At 39.4% G+C, this 25,185-nt stretch overlaps 1 protein-coding gene across 1 annotated transcript; it reads left to right on the plus strand.

Moving 5' to 3' along the window:
- Positions 1–348: 348 nt before the first annotated feature.
- Positions 349–2,788, plus strand: GAS1 (growth arrest specific 1). The gene has a single exon (XM_044064187.1). The coding sequence runs from the start codon at positions 973–975 to the stop codon at positions 1,804–1,806; it is 834 nt and encodes a 277-aa protein (XP_043920122.1). The 5' UTR covers positions 349–972; the 3' UTR covers positions 1,807–2,788.
- The last annotated feature ends 22,397 nt before the right edge of the window (positions 2,789–25,185 follow it).

The raw sequence follows: 25,185 nt of genomic DNA on the forward strand, positions 1-25,185 counted from the left end.
GTGTCCGTGCAGATTTTGACCGTCCTTTAGTTGTATCTGTTTTATCATAAAATTCATAATTATCCACGAGTCATGATATTGTAACACTAACAACACAGACTCGGAGTATCAATTACATGCATCTGGTCCTACAACTAAACAGGTGAAGATTGTCTTAAAAGTAGGCAGAACTTGGAAGCAGCTGTCAATCTCAAGTGCCTTTTCTTATTGCTGAAAGCCGGTAGGCCTTAACCCCTTTGTGAAAAAAAAGAATGCTGGAGAAACAAGTTAAGCCAATCAGACGTTAGAAATCCTGGAAAGGGGTGGGGCCAAGCCAGGAAAAAATTAGAAAGGGAGGGGGAAGTTATAAAGTTGCCAGGAGGTGTAGAAGTGTTGCTTTATATTTGTTTGTTTTCTTGCTTTTCTTTGCATGCATATTATCGGATAATTAGAGCACGCTGTGAGTACAATTTTGTATTTAAAGGCTGCAGAGCTTCGAAGTTACAAACTGCACTTGTCTAGGATCGGTGGTGTTGTCTGGGAGCAACAGGCTAGAAGATAAAATAATGGTGTTGGAGCTTGGATTTGTGAAACCGTTCCAGCCTTGCTGTTACCCGCTGTAAGGGTGAACGGACTGTGGGAGCTGGAGGTTGCTCGTTACCCCCGCTTGTCTGCAAAGGCCAGAGGATGTAGGAGCACAAGGCTGATCTGCTGGCCACGAAGAATACATCTGCCGAACCTCACTAGAAGTTTGGGGTCGTTTGCAAAGGGGACATTGTTGGTGTAAAAAACAATGAGTGAGCTCCTTCTGACTCTTTGTGCTTTCACGTTTCCTCTAGCAAGTGTCTAAGAAAACCCACATAATTTATAGGTACTCGATACAAGTTATTTTGAAGAGTAAAAGGGTTTTGCTAAATGAATGGATGCGTGAGAAACTTGTGGAAAATCCTCCCAGAAGCTGCTTGGATTTCGTAGCGGGAATCCCTTCCCATCATGGCAAGTTTTGCCGGCGTGTTCCGAGACTACGGCCGGTCGATCTCGCCCTGGGTCTGGCTGTTGGCTGTCTACAACTGTTTTTCTTTCTTTTCCTCTGTGCACAGCCGACGGCTGGTGTGCTGGCAGGCCATCGTGCAGTGCCACAGCGAAGTGGACTGTTCTTACGCCTACGACCAGTATCTACAAGCCTGTAAGTCGGTACTTACCGGAGAGAGGCACCGGTGCCCAAGCCACTGTATCTCGGCTCTCATTCAGCTCAACCACACAAGGCACGGCCCGGCCTTGGAGGACTGTGACTGCTTAGCAGATGCGGAGTGTAAAGCCGCTAAACGGGAGATCGAGCCCTGTTTACCAAGGACTAAAGTCTTGGGTTGTACCGAGGCAAGAATACAGTGTGAAAAAGACCCCAAATGTGACCATTCCCTGCGGAGTTATCTCCGGCACTGTAGTAAACTTTTTAATGGTATGCGATGCACGGATGAGTGCCGTGGGGTGATCGAGGACATGCTGCTGGTACCCAAGGCAGTGCTTTTAAATGAGTGTGTGTGCGATGGACTGGAGAGACCCATCTGTGAGTCCGTCAAGGCGAACATGGCTAGACTGTGCTTTGATACAGACTACAGCAACAACCCGACCAGCAGTGGCGGCTATCCTTTGGACGACTATTTTGACTACGAGGAAGATATTAACTTGGGGGATGGGGTGGACAACAGTAGGACTTTTTCAAATGACATTCCTGATAGTGGCCAGACACAGCAGATTTGTCCCTTCGTCGTCCTCGCGCTGGCGGTGTCCATTTTGTTGGTGTTTGCCACCGACTTGAGTTCTTGACAGAAACCTCCCCCACCAGCGTGGGGGACTCAAACCCACTGGCTCCAGTTGAAACCACTGACTTAGTGTAGAAGTAAACATTTTTAGCAAAACAATATACCCTCCCTATTCCTGGGGATGCTTAACTGAAACGAGCATGTTTCTTTCAGCGGGGAAATTGTTCATTTTTTTAAATGCTGGCTGTTGTACATCACGTTGTGGTGTAGAAACCGCGTTGCCATTGCTCAGGAAACTATGAGAGTAAGATGTCTTTTTTTTTTTCTGGCAACAGCAGTGCACCTAGACTCGAACCCAGGTTTCAAGATGTGTCTTTTGAGTACAAACTGGCCTCGACTACAGCTTTACACGTCCCACCTAGAAGGCACGCGTTGCTGCATTTCTATGCTCCAAAACTGCAAAATGAAAACACTGAGAACGGTCTCAGTGTATATTTTTCCACAGCTAAAATGATGTTCAGCAACAGTTTTCTGAACGAGCATATGTACATTTTCTTTGCGCAAGAATACACTAGCTCTTCACTGCCATTATTTAAAATGAAAATGTTTTTATATTAAGAAATATTTAGGAAAGACTAATGTTTGAATTGTTTTACAGATCAGTGCTTGAGCCCGTGTGTATGAACACTGTCTACTGAATATGTAAAGATTGGTCTTTGTAAGCATGGTCTGTGCGGGTTGTATATAAAATGTTACATAAAGTATAAGTTTTGATAATTTATTTAAAAGCCCAGTTCAAGCAGCTCAGCTGTTTACAGGATGTATTACTTGTTCATTCAAAGGTACAAATCCACTACAGTAAGGGAACCTGAAGAATGTTTGAGTACCAGTGTATATATAGTATATTTTACTGATTTACAGAGAATATCTTTAACTATTTTTGACAGAGATTATGAAATTATAGAAAAAATGTATAAACACATCTCAAGATTGCCTTAACATTGTATTTTTATAGAAGGCATAGAATATACTTAAGTTTAACGATACATTGTCTCTGTTTTTATTTTTTAATCTCAGCACGACGTAGCACTCGCAAGATTAAAAGCATATGCATGGCATACTGAAACATTTTAAAATAACGAAGTTTATTGAAAGGACAGTATGTGTGTGATGGCACCAATTCAGGCAGAGGGGGTGCGATCGAATTGACTGCATTTGGTCAATATGTGGACACCTGTTGAAATAAATGAGCACATTGGTATACATTATGGGATATGTCCTGTAATGCAGGTTTGCATCTTTGGTAGAAATTCATGCGTTTGATTTTAGATATGGACCCGTTTTGTGATTGTCTGGGTGAACTCTATTAAACGAGGAAAACAAAAACCTACATTTCTACCAATTAAAATGTATGTAAACAGGAGAATGTCTGTACTGGAGGCTGACTCGTTACTGTACCTTTCTCCTCTTATCTTGCCAGTTATTGCAGATTATAACTGAGAAGCCGGTTTCTAATCTGCCCTCCCTCCCTTTTAATGCTGGCTGCTGGGAAGTGCATATCCACTTGCACTTGGAGTACTGACCAGGAGTGCCCTAAAAATCACGGGGTGGTGTCCCGTAATAGTTTATTGAAGGTCTATAAACAAGTCATTTCGTGCTTTGGTTACTGATGTCAAGATACCAAAGCTGTGTTTTTATGATTCAAGAAATGTTAGAACCCATCTTTTCTAAGAGCTGTATTTTTCTCGGTCAGTGGATAGGTTACATGCATGATGCTGTTCAGAACCAGGCAAATTTAATTGTTGCTGTTATTGTTGCGAGACGCAGTGCAAGCTAGAGAAGTTGACCTTGATCAGTGTGAGCAAAAAAAAAAATGCTGAAAAAGATTAGAATTGGAAAGGGGGAGCTTGGCTCTGCATTTGTTTAGCAATCTTTTTGTTTGGTTTTATTTCTGTGGCATTAGGTCTGGGTTGCATGCCAGAGCTACTGCTCCACACTTAACACCCTTTAGATAAATAATTACACTCTTAAGCTGGGTCGAGTGCTGCCGCACTTGACCTTGTAAATAGAAATGTTTGCTGTAGGAATAAACTCCCGCGTTTCAAAAATGTTTTAAACATTAGCACAAAAGAGCCAATTTCTCTTGGGGAAGAACCCAGTTCCGACCGCGTCAAGCTGAGCACTTACATAAACGTTTATTTATCTTTTATTCCTTGTGTTTATTTAAAAACTTTCCCATTCCAAACGTTGCGGTTGGAAGAGCAGTCAACTTTTAGCAGCCAGCACAAATAAACTTTGGCTGAGAGCTGACAGATTAGTACAATCCGCTGTGTCATTATAGGGATTTTAAAAAGCCTGTAATGTTTACATTGTGATTGTTAAGAAAACTTCAAGGGAAAGCGCTCTTGCTACTGTATAACAAATAGTATAAGCCTGTTGCACCGAGCAATAGCTTTGCCCAGCAGTCATGAGCCTTTCCACATCTGCACCCTGTATGTGCTGTGCTCCCCCAACACCCCATTAATTATGGACTGCTGTTTTAGTGGTGTTAAACGCATACAGGGTACCAGTGCTAAATATGTTTGCAGCGTTAACTATTAAAGCTGGTGGAGTACTTGAAACTTGTTTTGGTGGATGGGAATGCAAGAGCTTTGTGAGACCGTTGTCTCCCTTTTAAATATGATTATGCATTTTGTGTGATTGAACTGCTTCTTACTAAACACCTGTTGCAAAGTACACGGTAGCAAAAGGGTCAGTGTCGTCTGTTTTGGGCCTTTTCGTTAATGCAGTGTCACTGCTATCTGCCATTAACAGGCGTCCCCATCTCACACCAACTCTTCTTGCTGACATTCATCTCACACCAACTCTTCTTGCTGACATTTTTTTAAAGTTGTGATTCTTCCAGACTGGACTTTACGATAAAAACCGTTTAAGTACAATGCATTACTTGGAAGCACTTCATTTTGAATTACTGTTTCAGTTGTGCACCGACCAAACCTGCACTGGTTAAACGCTGACCTCTGCTTACCTTGTACTGTTTCATTTGCTGCAAGCAGGTCTTCTACAACTGAGGTGGACAGACACGGGGCTGGTATAGCACAGGCAGTATTACATCTTTCTAGGTCCTTTTGCTACTTCAAGCACACATTTAAGCGTGTGAATGTGAAATCTTGTTCCAACACTTGTTTGGGTTAACTGGCGAATCGAAATAATCACCCTGCATTTCTGTATAGTTCAGGATTTGACAGACACTGTAGGCATTTCCAAAACTGCTGCACCATCCAACACCCCCCCCCCCCCGCCTGCGCACATGATTATGATTTGCCAGGTTAGAAAGAGAAGCCCCCACAAAGTACTCCCAACGTTTTGTTTTGCCTTGTTAAGGAGTATAGTCGAGCATTAGCACTCGAAAAGAATCTGTGCTGGCAGCTGGACTGATAATTAACCCGGCCACAATAAACTCAGCACTTGATTTTAAAGGCTGTTGTCAAAAGCATCTGCCTGGAATAAATTAGCTGGGAGAGCACTGCAGAGGGGGTAGTCATGACTCTGATGTTGCTTTTGCTCAGTGACAGGTTGTCTTTATAATATAGCAATTAAGTGAGGGGGGGGGGGCGCATTCAGATTTGATTCCCTTTGTTACATTTCAAAAATACTTTTGGGGATTGTTTTTAAACTGTTAAGGTAAACAATGATGTGGAAACTTAGGAAATATTGCCTTCCATACCATAGGTTGATGCCAGATCCATTCATCTCAACCTCCAAGCATTAAAAATCATAACACTAGCCTGTAATAATCATAACAGAGGGCAGGAGTGAGGAGCACTGTTTTATTTTAAACAGAAGCTCTTAACACAAGACTTACAGTTAGTGGTAGTGAATCTTTGTGTATGCTTATTTAAATTGTCAAAGTCTGACTTTGAGGAACATCATAAATCTAGGATGAGCAAGGCTAAAATCTTACTGCTATGCCTAAATCATAGCAGATGAAAATATGAGACCTCACTGCTGAATTTCATAAGCAGTTGTTTTCTATTGGTAAAGTGGCAAACATGACATTTTGGTTTGAGTGGTCATGCTAATTACATTGGGGGGGGGGGGGTAACTGTAGCTGAGATGTACAGACACAACTTATCACCACATACTGTATGGCGTCCATCCTAAATTGGTAGAGCTTTGGTATGGTATAAGGCAAGGGCATTAAAAAGTGTCTCTAAAGAAAGTATGGAATGTCATCGGCTTATGGCCTCCAACATGGTATACTTTATTATAAAGTAGTATTTTTTCCAAAATAATAAAGGTAATGGCATTATTTCCCCCTGAATGAATGCAGTATAAAAATACTGTACTCTCTGTGAAGGATTTTGATTGCAGTAGAATTAATTACAAAGATGATGTAACCTTTGCTGTGCTTGGAAGAATTTCCTTGTTTTCTCAGCAATGTTCTCTTCACATTCTGCTTTCTGTTTATTGTAAGAATGTGTAGTCTTGACAGTTCTGTACAAGTCTGTAAATGGTGTGTACTGGGGAAGTGTGTGGTCAGATGTTTGGTGATGTGTTAAAATAACCTTTAGTAGAGTTTTCCTTTGGAAGCATTTCTGTGATTTTCCTAGTAACTTTTTTTTTGGGGGGTGGTTACTAAGATATGTAAAAGCCAGATTCTGAATTCCCTGTAGCATCCCTTGTTACGATATAGAAGTAGACAAAAACATGGAGTAACAGACATTTACACTTTATGCTTGTATAATACAATCTGTGTCTGGTGAACTGCATTGAGTAATAAGATACATAACAATTAAATGTAGACATAGTATATTTGTTGTGATGACCAGGCACTCTATCTTTTCAGCGGTAACTTTAGGGTATATCTAAGCATATTTAAGAGTAGGTTTTTTGAGATTTGCTCAAACTTTGACTGAAACTGTGTATAATGTTTAGCACTGTCTAAACGAATACGGACAGTCTAGAGTCATACAAAGCATGCAATATGTGACAGGAACAATTTGTGTTTATTTGAAACCGTCTAGGGCAACAAGATGAGCTCTCAGTACACTGTGTTAATTTCTCCACACTCCTGACCAAAAGCTCAGTAATACTGCAGCTGTTTTTAGCTGTCGCACATTTTAACCAGGTGAGAGTTTTTTTTTTTTTTTTTTACCTGTTGCTATTTGTCATAGTAACTCACTAAAGTGCAAGCATATGAATGTACTGATAGGAGTAGCAGCAGTCCCAACCGAATGTCACCCATTTTATTTGATATGCCCTATCCTAAAAGTTGCATAGGTCAGTTTCCCAAAATATATTTTTCAGTGACTGCTTTTGCATAACTTTATGCATGGTGTGAACATAAATTGTTTTCTGAACAGTGTGTGAACTTGAATTGAGAGGACAGAGTGCAATGGCTGAATGCTGTGGCCCATTTACTGGTCTGCATTTTTATAGCTGCGATGCTTTTAACTCAAACTTTATTGCACAGTATCTGCTCGACACTAGCAACATATGACGGCTTTGATGTAATATGAGCTTTGCATTCTTAGACTTAGTAGCAGCACAATTGTTTTGATATACTACTAGCTTTTCATTCTTAAAGACTACATTAAGAGAACAAAGAAAGTGTGATATTTTCCTATATGTTGCATTAGTTATTTTAATGATAACTCAAATACTATCATCAGGCAGGTTCTAAACCTTTTCCAGAGAGTATCTTTGCAGCATAACTCTGTATGGTATTACTGAAGTTTTGCCAGATGTTTCCAGCGTAGTCGGAAGTGATCATTGCCCACCAGTAATTTTAAAGTTGTAATTTTGCGTCTTAAGATGGAGATGCTAGCACATCATTATCCTTTGTTTATATTTACATTAGTTTGTTCTGCCTGTATTAATAATAGCCAGCAGATATGGTAGACATGTATTGGCTGAGTTAGCCTTTCTCTCTTTTTTTTTTTTTTTTTTTTTTTTTATTTATTTTTTAACAGAAAGGAAAGCTTATGAAAATAGCACTATAAGAACAAAAAATGCAGTGAAGTGTTAGTGACACACCTTTTGACTTGTCATAGAAAATAGTAATTGTACTGGTTGTATATGGCTGGATAAGGTTATCTGCTTTTAGTCTTGTTTTGCCTTCATCATTGCACATAGTGTTTACCTATTAGCACACTTCTTGTCGTAGCAAAATACTTTCAAGTAGTTTGTCTCTTATTTTCCGTGGGTCACTGCACTTACTATGACCATTTCCTTTAGTCCGAACATGCTAAGTATTGTCTCCAACATTTTGTGTTTTGTTTTCAAGTGGGTTTGTTCTTGACTTTACATATTGCTTTGCCAGTCACTTTTTTTTTTTTTTTTTTTATTTATTTTAATACTTCTGAGGCTATTAGTCTGACTTCTGAGGCTATTAGTCTGACTTAACTGAAAAGTTTGTTTGATTTTTGTTGATTGGATAAACTCACTGGGCATGACTCTCATTTTCAGGAGTGGCCCAAGAACATTATTTGCTCAAGTGACTTACTTAAGTCACATTGCACAGAGAAAAGGTGGCTGAGGGGCTCACACCTGGGATATAAGATGAAGCTTGTTAGTAGCTTCTTACACACACACACGCGCGCACACACACTCATTTGCCACACCTGAGATTAGAACCCCTGTCTAAATAATTTGTACTATGTTATGCAGTCGTCACACACGCTACGGTCATGTAGATGCCATTGGATGGTAGTAGTCATAAGTGTCAGAGCTCATCTGTGTTGCCATTAATAAGTCAGCAGCAGTATGTCCTTTCTAATAAGTTGGCGGCTACCACTTGCATGATAAAATAAAAATACATTCTTTATGAATCGTCTTTAATGATAATGTCAGTGAGCCTGTGGTCTGAAATCACTTCACAGCGTCTCTGCCTGTTACAAACCTTTATTATATAGCAGATTCTGTACAGAGCAGGAAGAACAAATTAAGCGTATGTTTCTCCTGTATTCATCATGTTGTTGCTAAATCTTGGCTCACTCAAATTGTTTAGCAATACTTATCAATACTTTAGTACATTTTGTAAAACAATAAATTAAACCACATCATGTTTTTGGTGTGCTTCTGCATATCTTGTCAATTTAAAAAGTGAATACATTTCTCCACTTTTTTAAATTAAGAGGAAAAATAGCCAGTACTCTGAAATAGCTGCACTGAATAGCACTGACCTCAGATCCTATCTGTAGATAATAACGAAGCTGCACACATTCGCAAGTTACAGTACCATAAGCCACAATGGCCGAATTCTGCAGATAGACCTTGTGTTACCATGTAGTTGTAATAAAATTTCAGTACTACTGAAAGAAATGAAGATAGCCAAGGCTTTTATCTACAGCTGGTTTAATTGTGTCCCATGCCTGTGCTGTGACTCAATGGAACTATTTTCTGTTTCATATCAACTTGTATTTTTCTGCCTGTATAAAGGATATTGTCTGTCTTTCTCTCTCCCCCCTCCCTCTCTCCATTTCCTGCTGCTATTTTCTAATTATTAAAGCTTAATGACTCTGCATCATTTCATGAAAGTTTGCATGTTTTGTGAGCTATGGAAAATTAGGAGCTTTATTAGGCTATAGCAAGGCAGGCGACTCACCTTCTCATTAGAATGGGTGAGTCTGCATTGAAGCTGCTCATTGGATTTAACTCGCTCATCTTAAACTGTGATTCATCTTACCACACCATTACTGCTCTAATTCCCTCTTTCATATTACTGGCCTGTATTACCTTTCCTAACCCAGCTACTTCTGTCCTTCCTTCTGTTACTACTTGTCTAACTGTAGGTATAGTTGGTTTATTAGAACTTCAGTGCATACATTTTGTCCGATTTTATGTGCATACATGTAGTCACTGTTATTTGTACATTGCTTAATTACATTATGCTGCAACCCAGGCTGAGCCTCTAATTGGTCATTGTTTGATGTTCTTGCCTATAAACATATTTTATAAAAGTAAATTAATTAAATTCCCACTTTTCGCCTAGCCATCTCTTACAGTGCCCAGACCTGCTATGTGAACCCAGGTCTTCTGAATTACAGACAGGGCTCCATCCATCTCCACTATACAGCCAACTTTAAAGAATATTACTGTATAAAGGATTCAGATAAGATGCAGATTTTTCAGTTTGTGACCATAGTGATCCTTTAATATTTGATGTTATGGTAGTGACCTCCCTAGTGTAATTTCTAATAGTTGAAGTTTGAGGTCAGATTAGGTGCAGACAATGCTGGTTTTCTGCTAGCTATCAATTCAGGCTGCAGTGTTTCTAATAGATTTCTTTCTTTAAAAAAATGCAAGTGTGGGAGCAGAATGAAACAGAGTGCCACATATTCTAGACAAAGTAGTCAGGAAAGGGCAGTTCCAGCTGCTGGAGTAAGGATCTGCCTATGGTAATGATGTGCATCCATTGTACAGTGTGGAGTGCTGTGTCATATACTTGTTACATTTGTGAAGGGTCATATAAGGGAGTTAGGGGTCCTTTCAGTACTGCAACATTCTTGAGTAGGTACTTACTTGAATACAATCAAGACAGGTGGTATTCTTACTAGCCTGGATAGTCTGGTTTTGTTTGCAGAAGCAAAACCAGTGTATCTAAAACCATTCCAAAAGCATACTCTGCAGTGAAGTGGTTTGAGGAAATGGATCTAGACTGAAGAGAGTGACTGATCATTGCAGAATGTCTCATCATGCTTTCTGGAAATTTGGATTTGATTAGAATGGTCTCAATTGGAAGTTCATGCTTTCAAAATATTTTTCTTTCTCTGAAGTGGAACACTGCCAAAGTTCATAACAAATAGTGAGTGTATATGTGTGTGAGGGATTGCAAAAAGCTGATTCACTTGTGGTAGATTAGTGGACATATACATAAAGTGAAAGAAAATGCGACTGGTTCCTGTGCCTGATGTAGTAGGCAAGTTTGAAGCTAAATAACTTTCATTGCTAATGTTTTTGATAGTATGTATTATTTTAATACTTGTTGACTGGGAAAGTCTGACTAGGACAGAGGCTATTTCTAGTAGATGTCAGGGGGAGAAATGCTTTGCATAGAGGGCACCCCGGCTGAGAATTGAACCTCAGAACCTCTTGCTATGAGGCGACAACTTTAACCACTGCGCTGCCTGTGGATAATTAGACTGGGAGAGTAAGTGTAGATTGCTTCTTAAGCATCGTCACTGAAGGCATAAAGTGTGTAATACTGCAATATGTATATGAAAATATATTTATGTATTCTAAATTACCCACCTTAGCGCACATGTAATAATGAAGCAACAGTGATAAGGACAGTTGTATGAGTAATGTCACATTTAAACCTACTGCTCCTATTGGAGATTTAAATTTCAGATTTAAAAGGGAGCTACATGCATATCTCAATAAAGTAAAATGTAAATGTTCATATTCAGTACAGTTTTAACATGCAAAACTTAATGCATGTGATTTCCACAGTGAATAAAATAACTGTTTTGATTCTGACCTGCACTACAGTTCAACTTTGTATATTTACAAATGTGTAAATAACCTAGATGAACTCTTAGGTTAAAAGTAATTGATCAATTAAATTAAAACTGTAACCATGGCACCCATATAAAACAAGCTTGAGCAGACAGTACAGCAGTAGAACAAATGCAGTGAACCACTAATGACAATAAATCTGCAAAAATATGTAAAAAAAAAAAAAAAAAAAAAAAACCTGAAATGAATGTGCATATATATAAATGTTAAAGTTCATGTTTAAAACCAAATTTGTTGCTCATAGAACAATAAATTAGTTAAGTAACAACACCGCATTCTTGTGTTGCTCCTCACAACCCTGTAAAAATCTTGCAGGCTTATGTTTACATGATAAAAAATCCTCTGTGTTAACAAAAAAAAAATAGGGTGTGGGTTTTGGGAGTATTTAAACTGTATGCACCATTGGTTATTTGCTGTGATGAAGTCCATTTTACAAATGGATGAAACATTTTCACAGTAAAGTTTATAGTTTTTCTGTGGTATTTTGCTCCAATGACTTCTCCATCCTTATTGTTTATTTGATTGTCATTGTGGAGCTTCTTCATTGGTGTTAAATCTGGAGCTTTTCTTCCCAGACCTCTGCTGAAAAATGTTTTTGTCCTAGTCAGACTTTCCCAATAAACAAAGACAGATCCCTTTGTACTTGTACACTGGCACTAGAATGCTTATTATCCAGTTATCTTGGATATGCATTTCTCTTCATACTGCTTTGAGTACCCTCTGGAACAATTTCTCTCCTAACTCTCTCAAAATCTTGATCATATCTGTTGTGGCGGGTCTATATTAGAACACTGAACTTTCAAAATTTCAAGAGTTTTAATATCAAACCCTATTAATCGAAAATTTAAAACATCGAACATACAGAACAGAGAATTTTTTCCTAGGGAAAAAAATTGCTGTTCCAAAACGCACACACAATACAAGCACACCAAACAAACAGCAATCCACACACACACCTAAACTCTTACACCTAACCCTACACTAAACTATACATACACCACTAACTATCCACTTACCTTAACCCAAACCCTAACCTAAGGTACGTCACTATCACAGTCACCTCACCCGCACCCTAACTCACCTACCCCACCCTAACCCTCACGTCCACACAATCGCACACTTACCTGAACCTGACCCGTAACTTTCCACCACAGCGCTGAAAATACCGAAGCAACAGAAACGGACAACCAAATTCTTTCCCTAGGAAAAAAATTGGTTTCCTGTTTCTCCGATATTTTCAGTGTTCGCTGAAAATGGGTCTATTAGAACACTCGAAATTTTGAAAGTTCGGTGTTCTAATATAGACCCACTGTGGCATTGTCTGAGCCTGTTCCTTTTCCCTGACTCATTTTCCTTGGCGTTGTTTTTGCATTTCTAGGGTGAGCTCTTCCTCTTTCATCGTTGCATATCTTTGGGGCAACGCAACCCCTTTTCACCTTTTTATCCATACATTTTTATAATGGCAATCTGTTCATCATAAGTAATCTCCAGTCTATTTTTCATTTCCTTATAAAAGACATAACTTAAATATTAATGTCCTGGAATACTTAACATCTTTTATCACTTCATCACATTCATTAACATCAATCTTTTTTCAACCACTGCACCTATTGCACTTTATTTTCTTTATCCTCCTCACTCCTTTTTCTTTATTTCATTTATTTACCTGTAATATTCCATTAATATTTCATAATTCCTTCTTGCTTATTATGTAATCTCTGTTTTTATTCTTTAACTGCCCATCTTTCCTTCTTCATACATCAGTTATTTCCTGAAAAGGAGCCCTCTTCTAACTTTCAAAAATGCTTTTATCTGAATATCTTGTTTTCTATTGTGCTACTATGGATCCAATTCCAAAGACTTGCTCTCAGTGTATGTGATTTACTGTGATGTAAGGCCTACCTTGTTAAGCAGGCTTACATCACAGGTTGGATTCCAAAAGATTTGGTCTGTTGTGTAAGATGCATATACCTCTTGACACACTCAAGCAGCCCATCTTCTCATTGAACTGCTGGCTGCACAAATACATTTGGCAATGCTTCCAATAAAAAGATCTTACTGGCTACATTATTGGTTGGCAAACGTATAGTAGAAATGATTTTCATCCAAACCTCCTTGTCTGTTCTTTGCAGCTGCACAGCACAGTGCTTCATTGCCACACTCCAGAAACTTGCCATTTCATTGTCTTAATTCCTTTATATTCAGAAGTTTCACCAAAAAGTTTTGTCTTTCAAATCTACCATAGCTGCAATCACTAATTTGTTTTAAGTAAAATTGTTTTGGTAGTGCTTTACAGTGTATGCATGGATCATGTGTTTTTAATATTGTTACCTTGACATAGCTGGTTTATCTGAAAGAGTGAACACGTGAGTAAACCTGTAAACAATGAACTTTAGAGTGAATTCTAATATGCGCGATCACACAAAAAATTTTTTTTGCAGGAGGACAAGCCCCTGCACCCCCATGTGTGGGGGGGGTTGTGCCTGCCACACCCCCTGCTTATTATAACTTCCTTATCGGGCTACCCACTGTAAAGCAATCCCACACAAAAGACTGCTAGGAGGAACTCCATTGTGAGGAGCGTTCACTCACGTGAGCATTTCCCTTTTTTTCAGCACTAAAAAGCTTTCAGCATTCACCCTTCTGGCTTTTAGCCATATACGTTTATATAAAATGTACATACAGACACACATATTTGTCAGATAATAGTTCTGCAGGTTCTATTTGTTTCAGTTAATTTGACCCTAGGTTGACTTTTAATGAATAGTTGTCGCTTCACAGTAAGACGTTGTCCTGTTCGATTCTCAGCTATAGCGTCTTCTGTGTGGAGACATGCATGCATGGGCATACCTTCGTTGAAGGTTGTGCATCAGGGCTGGCAGCTCGGTACATAAAAATCTACTGCCAATCATTAGCAGACCGGAGTTCCGCTGTGGTGACCCCTAACCAGGAAAGGCTGAAAGATACAACATTATATTTAGATTCTGAGCTCCAATGGAAAGAGGACTCTTAAATTTAACAGGCTAATTAAAATCCTGCATTAAAAAAATATTTTCATGGTTTTTGACTGTATGTTGGCAAAAGCTTATATTGATGTGCATGGAATAGATGTACTAATGTTTGGCCTATAAACAGATTTACTCCAAAAGAAGCAACCCTAAACAGATTACTACTGTGAGTGATCCTGGCACTGGTCAGTGATGCACTTTTTTCATAGACCATGAGATCTCCACATTTCAATAACCAGTCCTAGTCAAAAAAGTTGTCATAACCAGTCCTAGTCAAAAAAGTTGTCATTTTCATTGCCTGGGGAAAATACTGTCTGCCAAGGTACATGTAGTAGAGAATGTCTGTCTTGTTAAAGTGACGCAGAAGATAACATTATACTCATCACTGCCTTAACAGAGTTCAAAACCACCTTTTACAAGATGAGGGTTTTTGAAGAACATGTTACCTGCCAAGTTCAGACAGTGGCAGGAGTTAAATCACCTTTGACTTAAGAATTTACTAAAGTAAAGGATGCTGTCTCTGTATGCATGTTGTAACATTTCCTTACTTTTCACTAAACAGGTTAGTATGCTACATAAAGAAGCACTTCATAACCATGGACTTAACAAACAATGTGCAAGTACAGGATATACAGTAGAATAGAGCAGGGAACCTATTACAGAGTATTTTTGTTTTATTCAAAGTAAACTCCAAAATGCTATTCAAAGTAAATTTGATGAAGCAGCATAGTTTTTTGCCTGCTTCTGGAAATGGAAGAAGATAAAAAGAATAGATAAGCTGTCTGGCAGTTGTTGCAAAAATTAAGGTTAAGAGCAGATTGTAAGATATTTTATGTAGTCTGGGGGTTTAATCCCTTCAGTCTCCATTTTTACTACTCATTTAACCAGGCAGTCCTCCCAAGCTGCCCATGAAAAAATACTTTCTCAGTGGATTCACCTGGAAAAAAAGAGAGAGGGTGATGATCTGCTTGAAAGAGACCATGACTGATGGGTTTTCTAAATGAATGTCGGTGGCAAATTGGGTGTTAGCAAGATAAACCAAATAAACTGTTAACATCAAAACCTTTATGATATCAGTAAAGTTTCTCTAGATCATGTGGGCTTTTGATGGTTTGATGGTAACATTAAGCTTGACCATCGGCTAATAGTTTCTCGTAACTCCAGCCTCCTCCTGTATCCATCCAATGGGAGGAAAGCAGACTAGGAAATTCTAGCATTATGCCCCAGTTGTGGTCATTTTGGTGGGATATTGAAAGTGACAAAAAGTGCACCATACCCATTACTGTAAATGGCTTTTTCCTAAGTCCCACCTCTCAGCATTCTGATCTTCTACTTTTTAAGCTGTGTGTGCAGTGAGATGCAGCCTATACCTACTTCAGACCTTAGTGCAGCAACACCTTCTTGGCTATCCTACATATCCAGCCTGGTGATGTCCCCTGGCATTCATCAGTACTTGGAAGTCTTCCCTCATCAGTACTCCTCCCTCTAGGATAGTACCAGCAGATAACGTATGATACCCAAGTCATCAGTCAAGCCAGATTCACACAGGCTTTATCCTTCTACATTATCAGAACTGTCTTGATGCTTTCTTCCTGTATTTGTTTCAGTCAGTTACATCATGTTGGAAATTTCAGTATGAAAAAAGCTGGTGCATATCAAACAATTTACTACTTTGAGAACATGGGGTTGTTTAAGCAGAAAATTGATTCTAGACATAGATTCAACAATGTTTTATTTAGATGCATACTGGAAAAATCAGCATTTTAATATGCTTTATGGACAGATTACCAGTTTCACACATCAGCTGGAAAGAATTACCTGGAGCTACAGTTTTAAGCCTGAACAAAAACAACATTTATTAGCAACTACTTCATGCATAATATTCAAATATACCTGAAAAAGAGCTACAGTTATGAGACTAAACAAAATAGTACAGTTGTCAGTGGCCGATTCAGAACAAATAGGGATAGGGGAGCTACTGTTAGCTGAACATGGACTCTATTCATTACTCAAGTTCTGCACATCTAGGTTAAAGGAAAATTGAACCCTTATTTTCTATCTGTGTTGAGAAGTATGAGCATTAAGTCAAACACTGATTTCCACTAAAACAGTAAATATATTTATTTATTTATTCTGCATTTGTTTACCTGCATAGTCTGACTGGACACATGTCCATTTTCAGTGGAGGCCCGGGGAGAAAAGCTCCACATAAACAAAAACATACACTGATTACACAAGAAGTTACAAAAAACAACTAGAATATATGAAAAAACAAAATTATTATTTACATTATATACATTGGAGTGTTCCCTAATAGGGACTTCAAAATTCTCATGGACAGACACAGTTACAAGTTAGACTGGCTACAGAGCTTGGTGGTGTCGTTGCATGTAATAATTACTGTTTTTGCTATCAGTTTATAGTTAGTCAGGGTTGATACATGGACATAGTCAATTCACTTTGAGATGCTGTTTGAGGTTTTTTTTGTTTGAAAATATTTTTGGAGGATTGTAGAGTTTGGCGATGAATTCCAGGTCTTTCCCACAAAGTTGGCGAACAGAGATTCACCAGCTGAGTTATTTGCTTTGTGGGTTTGGATCAGTAGTTTATCGCTGACCATAGGGATCTCCGGTTGTTATACGGCTTGATAATATATTTTAGTGTGGGGGTTTCCTTGGGGTGGTACAAAACTTTGTGTGCTATTAAGAGTTGATTGGATTGTATTAAGCTGGGCAGTTTTGCCACTCTAGTTTCAGGTTCTGGCAGTGGTGGGTTCTATGGGTGGAACCAGTGACAAATCTGGCAAATATGGTTGTAGCTATGGGATAGCTTAACTTAGTTCGGTTTTGTTGAGGTTTGAGAGTACAAGTGAGGCATATAAAAGAATATACAGTAGGTGTGATTGGGCGATTGTAGTCCTAGCCAGTGGGGTTAAAAATGTCTTGTTTCTATACAGTGATCCAACCTTCTTATTGAGGGTCTGTATGGTTTTGTTGACCTGTAGGTCAAATTTGAGATTATTGTCTATGATAACCCCTAGAAGTTTAATGTGTTGATATGGGGAGATAGCGGTGCCATTGTTAGATGTGACAGTGACAGTTTGGTAGATCTACTAGTGGGGGTGAAGAGTAGAAGTTTAGTTTTATTGGGATTCAGTAGTAGGCATTGGTTGGAGAGCCACTTCTCAATGGTATTAAATATATTTTGGGTTAATATTTGCAGTTCGGATGGGGAGGTGGCTGAGCAAATCATATTGTACAATTCAGTTACAGATAAAATGCTGTAGAGAATTAAGAACTTATTATGCAGCACAACAGGGGGAAAGGGAAATGTGGCCCCCATTTTCTCTTGCATTCAGATTGATTTGTTCATAAGCAGTAAATATTAAGCTTATTCACAATAATTAAATTGTGAACAAAAATATGGGCAGATGCTGTCAGGAATTAATTTTATTCATAGTATAACAAAACAAAGGAGAAAAGTAAAAGGAAACTTGGAGTGCAAGAGGGAAAGGGGAGCTCAGGTAGGCATAGCACATATTTAATCCACTACCTGCATCTGTAAGCTATAGATCCAAAGTCATTACTTTGACCTGTGGACCTGAAGTCTTAGCAAACCAGAAGCCTCAGTTTGTAAGGTGTGAAACCAGAGTTGCACCACACCAAAGTCACTGTTTATATCGTGGACTCAACATAACAGCATACTAAAGTCTTCATTTGTAAACGGAGGACTGAAAGTAACTGCACACTTTGTGAGCTGTGAACCTAGTTATTACACATTTTAAGGCAGGTCAGAATTCCATGTGGCCCTGATTCATGCCCTCTCCTAGTCCACATCTCAATTCATATCAGGCAGTTCAATTCTTCTAGGATGTCTCCTACCAAATTCATGCACAATGTTCTCAGCTGTTGGAATTCTCTAACTGTGGGCATGCATCAATGCCAAACCAGTCAGCCTGTCTTCAGTCACAATTGAATGTGTGTATGTCTTGATAAGTTGCAGTCTGCTGGTCGCTCTTTCACATTCATTGCTTGTCATGGGGGAATGCTCTACAGATCTTCAACACTGTAGTTATGTTTGGAAACAGAAGTGGGTGAGAGGCTGGCATAGTTCATTCTCTTTTCTACATCTGGCATTGATCCTTGCAGTGACATACTCGAGGCTTGTCAACAGTTATTTTGCTGTGATAAAACATGCCATGAATTCAAAACTTGTAATAGTCATTATCCTGTCATTTGCTTGTGCAATGTCCTCACATCAACTAGACCATTGGGCAACTTATTCTAAGGCACAGAAATTGCTTGGTGCAAGGAAATAATTACTTCAGCTTCTTCTGGCGTGGCAAAAAAACCCATAGTTTAAATCTGCTGACATCACGGTGTGCAGTCTTCTTTTATTATAGCTTCTCTCTTTGGGGATTATTCAAAAATCTCAGTTTCATCTGCTGCTCCCATCCTATTGAGAATCAATTAATTCTCACAAGCTGCTACTGTTTAGCTGATGGGATCCACTTGCACAAGCCCTTTGGATAATCAATCCCTGCTCCTCCAGCTTTGTTTTTCCCACCATATTGCAAGCCCTGTCAGAAGTCCGGTTCCTCATCTTACATGGATCCATGGTTAGTTTTTCAAGCTGTTCTCATCCTGTAATAATTATCCTGTTTTCTAGCACCTCAGTATATGATCATCTTAATAGGCATCCTAACAAAAGTCCTAATCTCCCCACCCCCTACCCGTTCTCCATTGACCTGGATATATTGAAAACTTCAGATGACCTCAGTAAAAACAAAATGATAACTCTTCATGTGATAGCATATGTTCTGTCTGCCTCCCATGCATATAATCTGCTTTATAAAGTCTACATCAAAAGAACACACAAGCACAAAAACAAGAGTAACCAACAAGCAGCACCAAATTTCTTAAAAGCTGGCATTTTAAGCATAATATTTGAGGGGGAAAAAAGCACTATCTTCTATGTCACTCCTGTTGAATCTAGTACAAGTCAATCCGATTATGTTCCCCCTAAACCTTTTTACAAATACAGTTAGGATTTCAAAGTCTATCCTGACAAGATGCTGCACTGGACAGACAAAAAGTCTTACAAATTACTTTTAAAATTGTTTTTGAAATTCAGTATCGCAACATATTTTGCTTTTCAAGCTTACGAGTTGAAATACAAAATACAGACCACAAAAGTAAGAGCTCAATTTTTGGGGAGTGATTTTAAAATCAAAGAATTAATCATAAACTGTAACATCCAGCTCTCTGTCCAGCCTCACAGCCACCTTAACATGAATTGCTAGCCTAGCAAGGTATAGGAAACCCCATGCAGTAGGTATAGGAAACCCCATGCAGTAGGTAAAGAACAGTGTATTGGATACACACAGGTATGTGAAAAACAAAAAAAATGCAGGTTCTGTAAAACAGAACTGGAAGCAGTTGCACACCTTGTTGCTGGGTGTGATGCATTAGTGGCAGAGGGCATGTATACTGAAATGCATGATAATGTGGTAAGACTGTTGCACTGGGGCTTGTGCAAACAGTACAATAATGGAATAGCTGAGAAGCATTGGAAATATGAGCCACAAAGCATTGTAGAGAATGATGAAGTTTATATCACATGGGATCACCCATTACCAACAGTTTACAAACCAGATGCAAGGAAACCAGATTTAGTAATTCATGGAATCACAAAAGTATGATTGATCATTGAAATTCTTATACCCAGTGATCCCAGTGATTACAGTGTCTTATGTACAGAGAAACACAAAGTCATAAAGTATCAGGATTTGCAGGCAGAAATGAGAGCAATGTGGAAGGATAGCCAGACAGTTCCAATAGTAGTAGGAGCAATGAGTCTCATACAAGAGAATTTACAATTGTATTTAGATATACTACTGATACATTTAACTCTATGTGAATTAAGGAAGGAGTCAGTTTTGGGCACATTGTGGGTGATGTAAAGAGCACTTTTAGCTAAAATCAAAGATTGAAACAACACTAATTTCATGATCTTTAATCATGCCTTGACTTGGGGGCTTCATTCCCATCATGGTACTAGAAACCCAGAAGACTTTTAGAAATTAAACCAAGTAAATAAAAAGTATATCACCACAAGAAAAAAGCACAACAGAAGCATATCACACAGTATCTCCTTTACAGACAGGGCAATGAGGAGAGCCTGGGAGCAGGGTAGTGTGCCACTAGTGCATAACAGTGTGAATGGAGAAATGGTATTTAGACAAACACACATGCACATGTAAATGCATAAGTATGTATGTATGCATGCCTGCTGCAGTCCCAGATCAGGTTTTGCATAATCAGAAATGTGTGTGTGTAGGGGAGTCTACATAAAGTGTGCTGCTTGTGCAAAACAGTGTGAATGGGGAAATACATCGACTTAATCATATGATAAAATCCACATGAAGACAATTGTTTATCTCTCTTCGTGCCACTATTAATATATAATGTGTTAAATCACAAGAAGACCACACTAGTAAGAAAGATCCCAGTGGTTCCTAACCAAAAGGAGCAAAGGTCTGAAGTCTCTGAGCTATCAAGAGAAGCTATAAGGTCTATCCCTTGGACGTTTGGTGGAAACGTCTATATTGCTAGCAATGTTATTAAAGACCCAAAAAGTCGTAAACCTCCTGTTTCAATGCAAGTCCAATATCTTGACCAATACTACAACTAATAAGCTGAATCTTAAACAATAGATCAATAAAACATGATGGGGAGGCAGGTTGATGGTGTAGCACCTCCCAAACGTCTGGAATAAACTTTCTCTGCATGTTAAAAATTGCAGCTTCCTTTAAATGTAAACAGATTTTCTCTGGGTTTGTCTGGGTATGACCTTCGTGGAAAAAAATCCCAAACAACTAGACTAACCATTAGGGGAGTATTGTCAATGAGGTAGTTCCCTGGGTTAAACAATATCCCAAAGGATAAAATAATGCGTTTTTTAGCATTTAGTTTCAGTCCATGATTCTGGCACTAGTTTGTCGTAATCATCATCTGCCCCCTTTTCCCCAGTTTATAAATGGGGTCGGGGAATTGTGTTAACTGTTGCCATCTCTCTCAATTCAATGCCACACTCCTGCCTTCTTCGACACTCATGCCTGACTTTTATAGATCTTCGTTCACACAACCCATCCATCTCTTTGCTGGACATCCTCGTTTCCTCTTATCTTCTTCACCAGATTGCTTTCTGCTTTTCAGCACATGTCCTACCCACAGTAATCTGTTCTCTATGATCTTTTCTGTAATTGGAGCTACTTTGGCTTCAGCTCTTATGTCATTTCTTCATCTGTCACAGAGTGCATCCTACCTGTCCCCTTTGTTCTTGTACACTGGCATGAGTATGCTTATTCTCCAGTCATCTAAGATGCGTCTTTCTCGCCACACTGAGTACCCTCAGGAGCCATTTCTCTCCTATCTCACCCAGCATCTTTATCAGATCTACTGTGACCTCATCTGAGGCTGCTACTTTCCCCTGACTTCATTTTCCTTAGTGTTCTTACTTTAGGGTGGGTTCCTCTTATTCTCTCATTGTAGGCTGTTTCTGGGGCAGTACTGCTTCTGTAGGGTTTTCTTCATTCAGAAGCTGCTGAAAATACCCCTTCCATCTGCCTTTGATATCCTGTGGACGGGTGAGCAGGTTGTTGCTGGCATCTCTTATGAAGGTTGTCTGACTATTTTCTTTATCTTTCTGTCTTTGCCTTGCAACCTGATATAGTTTCTTTGTGCCACCTAATGAGTCATTTTCCAGAAGCTGATAGTGCCTCTGATGCCCTATTTATTGCTATTGCAACTGCTTTCTTAGCTTCTTTGTTAGCCAGCCAGTATTCCTTCCTAGCCTGATCAGTCTTTTCTATCTCCCAGTTTTTCCTGTACTCTTTCCTTTTTTTGATGACTTTCTGAACTTCTGCATTCCACCACCAGCTTTCCTTATGTACCTTATTTCCATACCTGACTTGGCCACATATCTGCTCTGTAGTCCTCATACATGCTGTTTTGAGGTGCTGCCCTTCTTCAACTTCATCTATTTCCTCCTCCTCTTGGGGTGAGAGATCTCTAAGTAATTCATAATTCCTCAAACTGTTATATTTCCTCTCCAGTCAACTTCCAAATCTTTAGCCTGGTCTCTGTTGACCTTAGATCCTTCTCTTACTACTACTTAGCTGATTTTGGCAACCAGTGGTTTATGCTGTGGGCTGACTGTTTCACTGGGGATGATTTTGCAATCATTGATTCTTCCCCAGTGCCTTTTCCTTACTAGCAGGAAATCTACCTGAGTTGCATGTTGGCCAATCTTGTATGTGATCATGTGACTCTTTCTGAACCATGTGTTGGCTACTATCAAGCTATTTTCTAGACAGAAATCTAGAATGGCCTCTTCTTCTTTATCCCTGTTGCCCCAGCCATGTTGACCCCAGGCAGTCCTCATATCCTATTCTGTCTGACCCGATATGTGCATTCAAGTCACCCATTATCAACACCAATTCATGTTGTCCTGCTTTATCTGTTAGGTCCTGCGACTGCTGTCTGAATGCACTCTTTTCCTCACTATTACAACCCTGCTGTGGGGCATAGGCTGAGATTATGAATATTGCCCTATCATTACACTGGAGTCTGATTGGCATGAATTTGTCACTAATTCTGATGATATCCCTCACTGCCTTCTGAAGCCACTCTCTGGCACTAGTTATTTAGAAGAAACCTTGCTGCAAGATGACTAAGTTATTTTGGGATTCAGTAACTGCTTCTAGCTTTTAGTCATCTGCAGTCTTAGTCAGGCAGAGCCCTTTGGTATTGGCTTTTACTTCACAGAAGTAGATGCTAAACAAGAGAGTTCCCAACACTGAATCCTGGGGAACTCCACTGATGATTGGTCTCTTTGTGAAGGTAGCTTCCCCTATTTTGTTCTCCTGCGTCATATCTGTGAGCTACGTGGCAATCCTGTGGGTGGTGTAGGGATTTATTCCCAGTTTCTTTGGCTTTTCTACTATGTCTGAATGGGCTGAATGTGTCAAAAACCTTGGCCAGGTCAAGGTATGCATTGTGTACTATTTAACCCTCATCCATTACTTTGGAGACCTTTTCAAAAAAGTCACTTGGGTTGAGTAAGCATCATTTGCCGTTGATGAATTCAAGCTGAGACAGTTCTAGTGTTTGGATTTTCCTATGTCTTCACTGATTAGATTCACAAGATATCTTTCCATGGCTTTGCGTATGAGGCTGGTCAGACTTATGGGTCTGTAACTGACTGGGTCTGTGGAAAGGGCCTCCCTTATGGAGGGTGTGACAGTCCCTACTCCTGGCCAGTAATCAAGGATTCTTAGTCCTCACCACTAGACACCGATGACGGACAGCCACTTGGAGCAAAGATGGATACAGACAGTGTTTTCAGATGCAGCTCTCTGCACCAAGCACAATTTCTCTTAAGAGCACACAGGGACCACACTCTAGACCTGGGACTGGACTTTCTCTCTCCAGACCCCAAACAAGACTCCACACTTAGCACTTTGGAGCACTGTGTCCCTGTTCCCAGTAGCTGACACACACATATTTGGATATTTGATTTTCACACACACACACACACACACACCTGAAAAAGGCTGGCACAGAATTGCCAGCTGTGCCCTTTCTGCCCAGACTATGAGGTAATTACATTACCCACTAGTCAGCTACTCTAAGGCTGTTACAAGGGTACCCAATTATTCTGAGTAAAATTAATACTAATACCAATGGTAGTGTTTGACCAAAGCAGCAAGGCTTTCAGGAGCAGCCATGGTGTCACTAAAATAAGCATAAGTACTCTCAAGATGTTAAAGGTATTCTCTAAAGGACCAGCCACAATGAAAGCTATATAAATATGTAATAATAAAATAGAAACATGAAAATACTGAATATCTAGTTACAAGAAACACCAGAGTTTCAATTACAGGAGATATAAAAAATAACATAGTTGGATAGATTCACACAGATGCAGAAAAACAATACTTATCTAACCTCACTATATTTTCCCGACTGACTAAAGAATTACTGTTTCCTGGTTACTTACTAAAGCAAGGCAAGATTATGAGAGATGAGTTGCAGCCAAGATGAGGTTTGTGGATGTGTGAGATATCTGTGAGAGATCTTTTTTGTCAGGTTCCAAAGTGCTGCTGTGAGAGTTCCGAAATGTCTTACTAATATCTAAAGAATCATTTCAGTGCTTGTTATAGAATGACATCACATCTTGTCACCTGACTCTGGTACAATAAACATCTAGAGTTTGCTAAGATCTGTTGCAGCATCTGAAAGCTATAAAACTATTTAAAAAACTTCTACCCTTCCAGGCTAGCAGTTAGTTCACCCCTAAGAACAATACAGTAAGACTTTTAGTCATGATTTTGTCTGGCTGCATTCAGACCTGAAAGATAAAGGGCAAGATTCACGAAGGCTTGCACGGAGTCTAAGAGTAGTGTAAGACTCCATGCAGCCCTCGCAATCCAGGAACAGCCTGAAATTCCATGTAAGAGACCAGCTAAAACGTCTCTTACACGGAGTGGGCGTGGATATGCTAATCACCTCACTTGCAGCCGAAAGGCATGCAAATGAGGTAGATTAGCGATCCACGAAGCCCAAACCAGCCCATGTAAGAGCCGTTTTAGCTGCAGAAATGTACTCAGTTGACAACTGAGTACGTTTCTGCAAAAAACACAATGGAGCCATGTCCGCTCCAAATAAAGGGTGCATATGTCAGGCAGCATGCCAATGGCCAAATATGTGGCCATTGGCAAGGTACCCCGATGCAAATTTGAGAAATATTTTTTTTTTCCGGCGATCGCCGATGTTTAAACGCAGCGCAGCCCCGCGCAAATGGGCTGCGCTATATAAAACATAAAAATGAAGGTTATAAATTTTATGCAA

Source organism: Protopterus annectens, chromosome 2.part2, assembly GCF_019279795.1.
Source record: "Protopterus annectens isolate FY-2018-M chromosome 2.part2, PAN1.0, whole genome shotgun sequence".
In the NCBI taxonomy this organism is placed as follows: domain Eukaryota; kingdom Metazoa; phylum Chordata; order Ceratodontiformes; family Protopteridae; genus Protopterus; species Protopterus annectens.